This window comes from Cololabis saira, unplaced genomic scaffold (genome assembly GCF_033807715.1).
Source record: "Cololabis saira isolate AMF1-May2022 unplaced genomic scaffold, fColSai1.1 scf179, whole genome shotgun sequence".
NCBI classification, from domain to species: domain Eukaryota; kingdom Metazoa; phylum Chordata; class Actinopteri; order Beloniformes; family Belonidae; genus Cololabis; species Cololabis saira.
Window position 1 is genome coordinate 48,149 of NW_026906343.1, and position 4,352 is coordinate 52,500.

A 4,352-nucleotide genomic window follows, 5' to 3' on the forward strand; every position below is an offset into this window, starting at 1 on the left:
TCCGTTCCCCTATGTTCCCCCTCTAAAGCCAAAATTATTGTTCCGCGTTAAATCGACGCAGAGTCTACGCCGCTCTCCGGCGAGGGCGGAGAGCGCCGGTCCGGCTGGCGGTGCTGCGCTGGCGTGCAGGCTCTCCACGGCTACGCCGTAGCCTACGGCATAGGGTACGCAGCGACGCGCACCATTCTGCGTTGTTGTAACACGGAACCATAAATCAGCCTTTACCCGGAATATAAACCTCTGTTCCCGCTACAGTTTTAACAAAAAGAAAAGGCAGAAAATGTCAGAAAAATAAAAACGTAATAAAGCTAACTGGGTAGTTTTCATTTTATTTTATCTCTGTAGTCATTGATGGATAAAACAAGCAGCACTGGTGCTCCAATACAACAGGAATCATAATTTTATTTTGAACACTGCCAAAACTCTAACTTAAAACTTAACTACAACTTAAAATTTGCTTGACACAAATGAAAGTTCAATTGAAACACGTGGGAAAAACATCTAACCTTTTAAGTTATGTCTATCAGGTGTAATGGCATTTTTAGGTTAGAAATAAGAACATTTCTTGGTAAAATCCTTAGTTTTTTGAGTGAAGGCTGTGAATTTGGTCAACTGGTGTAAGTTTAGGGTTTTTAAATGCACAGCCATGAACCTACTGTATTATATAATTTAGTCTTGATGTCAATTAACATCTAACATCTTATGTATATTTATAATTGCTCTTTAACTAAAGAAATATATGTTTTATCCGATTACTCGATTAATCGATGGAATTTTCAGTAGAATACTCGATTACTAAAATATTCGATAGCTGCAGCCCTACTTCAGTGTACTACAAGTGTGAGTAGTGATGTAATACTTTTCCGTCCCACCACCAGGTGTCCCCCTCTGACTTCCGCCCAGGTATGTAGCCCACTGTTTGTTTTCATTACACGTAAATTGTATATTCTTGTTTAATTGTAAACAGATTTTCCCTGGGGTTTTTAAAGGTTTTATGATGTAAAGGTATTGTTTGACAGTTTTTGTGTTTGTGCTTGCTCCTAGGCCACGGTACGGGTCACCGCCATCGGGTGCTGAAGTGGGACAAGTCCACCTTCACTCCCCATTTCCGGAAGTTGGTTGTCCCAGAGGAGTCACCTGACAAGAAGGTATAATACTCTTAGATTCCATTGAGTAAAATCAGATTTTTGTAGTTGGGGGATATTTGCACGTTGATTAAAAAAAAATGTCTTCTCATGCAGTTCGTCTTGCTTGTTGGTGACTCCCACCTTCGGCCCATCGCGGACGGGTTGGTGGGACTGCCGGACCGACGTCTGTCCTGTGGCGTCCTGTCTGTCCCTGGGGCGTCGGCACTTGAGTTGCGTACTGAGGTGCTGAATGCTGTACTGCCTCGCTCACCCGCGGCAGTCTGCATTTTGGCACCCAGTAACGACTTGAGCGCCAGCGGGACCGTCACTCAGGCAGGTGTCGCGTTTGGTAAGCTCCTGCTGACTGCCTGTTCGACCTGGCCCAACGTAAGTATTCTTATATTGTTATTATCTTGATAACATGTCTGATGATATACTTGATTTTATGCATATAACTTCAATTTCTATGCAATTTTTGAGGGAGAGAATGTAATTACTGAGAAAGAACATCTTTTTCACTCTAGGTGTGTGTTTTGGACTTCCCTCGCCGTCTCACCGTAGACCTCGACCTGCAGGAGCTTCTAAGCCAGGAATACCACCGTGTGGCTGCACGTATGGGTATGTAAACAAAAAGTACAGTGACATGTATAGCAGTGTTTCTTGATATTTAAGTGGCAATGCCACTTAAATGTTTCATAAAATTAGAATATTGTGTATAAAGTCCTTTATTTTCTGTAATGCAAAAATGTCATACATTCTGGATTAATAACAAATCAACTGAAATATTGCAAGCCTTTTATTATTTTAATATTGCTGATCATGGCTTACAGCTTAAGAAAACTCAAATATCCTATCTCCAAAATAATTAGAATATTCTGGGAATCTTAAACTGTAAGCCATAATCGGCAATATTAAAATAGTAAAAGGCTTGCAATATTTCAGTTGTTTTATAATTAATCCAGAATGTATGACATTTTTGTTTTTTCTAATTGCATTACAGAAGTCATTGTTTTTGTTTGTCTTTTGTATTTCAGGTGTCAGGTACGTCTCTGCCACCCACTACTTTCCGCTGACACAACTGGACCTGTGGTGTCCTGACGGTGTAAGTACATGACACTCTACAATCTAAGACATGTTAAAAAAATGTGGTGTGTATATCTTTGGTAGATGATAGGGAAAGTTCAGGTACAGGTTTACTGAAAATTTCTGTCTGCTAAATAACTTTTGATCATGTTTGTCAGGTCCATCTCAGCAAGGAGGGCGGGATGGAGAGGCTTGCGGAGTTGCTGTGGTGGACCCTCCACCACCAGCTGGAGCCCACAGTCCCGAGGGTCCAGACGCCTCCCAGGACGTCGCCTCCTGCCAGACGTGTCGTCCCGAGGACCCAGACATCTCCCAGGACGTCGCCTCCTGCCAGACGTGTCGTCCCGAGGACCCAGACATCTCCCAGGACGTCGCCTCCTGCCAGACGTGTCGTCCCGAGGACCCAGAATTCTCCCAGGACGTCGCCTCCTGCCAGACGTGTCTCACCAAAACGGGTTGTGAAGGACGTGGTCACCGCGCCACGTCCATCCAGCCCTTTGGAGCAGACATATGTTCTGTCTTCACAGGTGGACGTGGGGATGGATTCGATCCCGCTAAATCCTGTGTGGTTTAGTCCGGCGATCCTGGATGTGATGGAGAAGGCCGTTCCGGCCCACCTTCCCAGCGCTGTGGAGAGCGCAGCTCGTCCGGACGGCAGGAAGGTAATGTTGATGCAGATTTTATTTTTTCATTGAAGCCTCTTTTAAAAAGTGTCTCCCTCTTCCTTTTTATTGTACAAAAAGGAGCTAAGTCGCAAATATGGTGTGAAAAAAGTCTGTACGGTTTTTGTTCCAGCAGAAGTCGACTGTGGAGCGCCGAGACAGAGGACCCTCCAAGAGGACCCGGGAGAAGCAGCAGGTTTGTCATATTATGTCTGATTATTGGAGTAATACTTATTTGGATTTGTTTGTTGAGTATTTTGAGTAGACACACCATAGACAAAAACATTGTATTGTTATATTTAGTGACTAATTGTAATACGGTATTAAATTACATGGTTTCATTTTGTCAATGCAGTTCACACAGTTATTTATTTATTGTTTTAGGTGGAGGCACCAGCCGTGGAGGTGTCCTCCAAGCCAGCGCCTTGCAGTCCTAGGAGAGTGGTGGTGGAGCCTGGTGCGTCTGACCCTGCCCAGCCCCAGGAGTCCACCTTCCAGGAACGTCCCAGCCAGGTAAATTACATCTTTTAACTACTGCACCTCTGTCTGTACTCACTCTCTCACACACAAACACACACAGTTTCTGACCCAGGGTTCTGAACCACTGGACTCGGTAGTTTTAGTTTTAATACTGGTGTATTATTATACTTAGTGTATTTTGCTACCAATATTTATGTACCTTTTTAATTAAGCAGTATTTGACATGCAGGACTTTTAATTGTAATGGAGCGATTTTACATCATTGTATTGGTACTTTCACTTAAGCAAAGAATGTGAATACTTTGTCCACCCATTGCTGGTTACATATGTTGGAAGCATGTAAGGTATGTTAAAGAATATAAGATTAACGATGATAATGAAACGAATTATGATTAATGATGAGATTGATAATGATTGATCCGTCACTCATAAAAGAAAAATGTTACATCATGATAAAAATGACAACATTCCTTAAAATGATTTCAGGATCCTGCCGTTGGTCCGAGCCATCGCACTCAATCCGTGAGGGCGTCGCATTCTCAGAAGGACGGGAGGTATGGAACCTTTTCTCGCAATCACCAGTGTACCTGCATGGCTCTGACCTTTCTCGCCTACCACCAGGAGGGGGTGGATTTTGACATGGTCTCACTTGATAGAGTGCTTGAACAGGGGAATGCACTCTATGTAGGTATCAAAGAACAGTTGAAGGCGGACAAAAGGTTCAAAAGCAACCACTTGACCATAGAGGAGATGCCGAAACAGGTTTTCACCGATTCGGATACCTACAATGTTCAGTTGGACATGTCGGACTTGAGGGTTGGTTTCTTGAAGGCTGTAGACGGCAGCCCTCGAAGCAGGAGAGGACTGTGCCTTCGTGAACAGCTGAAAAGCCTCTCTCAAGGTGTCAACCTTGCGTTTCTCATTGTCGCTCCTGAGTGCATTGCAGTGTTCCGTGACCGGTCCGGACGCTACGGGTTTTTTGATTCCCACTCAAGGTCTC

The 4,352-nt window shown here is 43.9% G+C and overlaps 1 protein-coding gene across 1 annotated transcript in view; it reads left to right on the forward strand.

Moving 5' to 3' along the window:
• LOC133439543 (uncharacterized) overlaps positions 1–4,311 on the forward strand; it is a gene marked incomplete at its 3' end in the record, with an annotated part of 11,152 nt that extends 6,841 nt beyond the window's left edge. The window contains exons 2-10 of the mRNA XM_061717490.1: positions 879–903; positions 1,045–1,148; positions 1,242–1,514; positions 1,652–1,745; positions 2,162–2,229; positions 2,369–2,872; positions 3,006–3,068; positions 3,257–3,385; positions 3,839–4,311. Coding sequence (XP_061573474.1) covers positions 879–903; positions 1,045–1,148; positions 1,242–1,514; positions 1,652–1,745; positions 2,162–2,229; positions 2,369–2,872; positions 3,006–3,068; positions 3,257–3,385; positions 3,839–4,311 — 1,733 coding nt within the window. The remainder of the gene's footprint in view (positions 1–878; positions 904–1,044; positions 1,149–1,241; positions 1,515–1,651; positions 1,746–2,161; positions 2,230–2,368; positions 2,873–3,005; positions 3,069–3,256; positions 3,386–3,838) is intronic.
• Between the last annotated feature and the right edge of the window lie 41 nt (positions 4,312–4,352).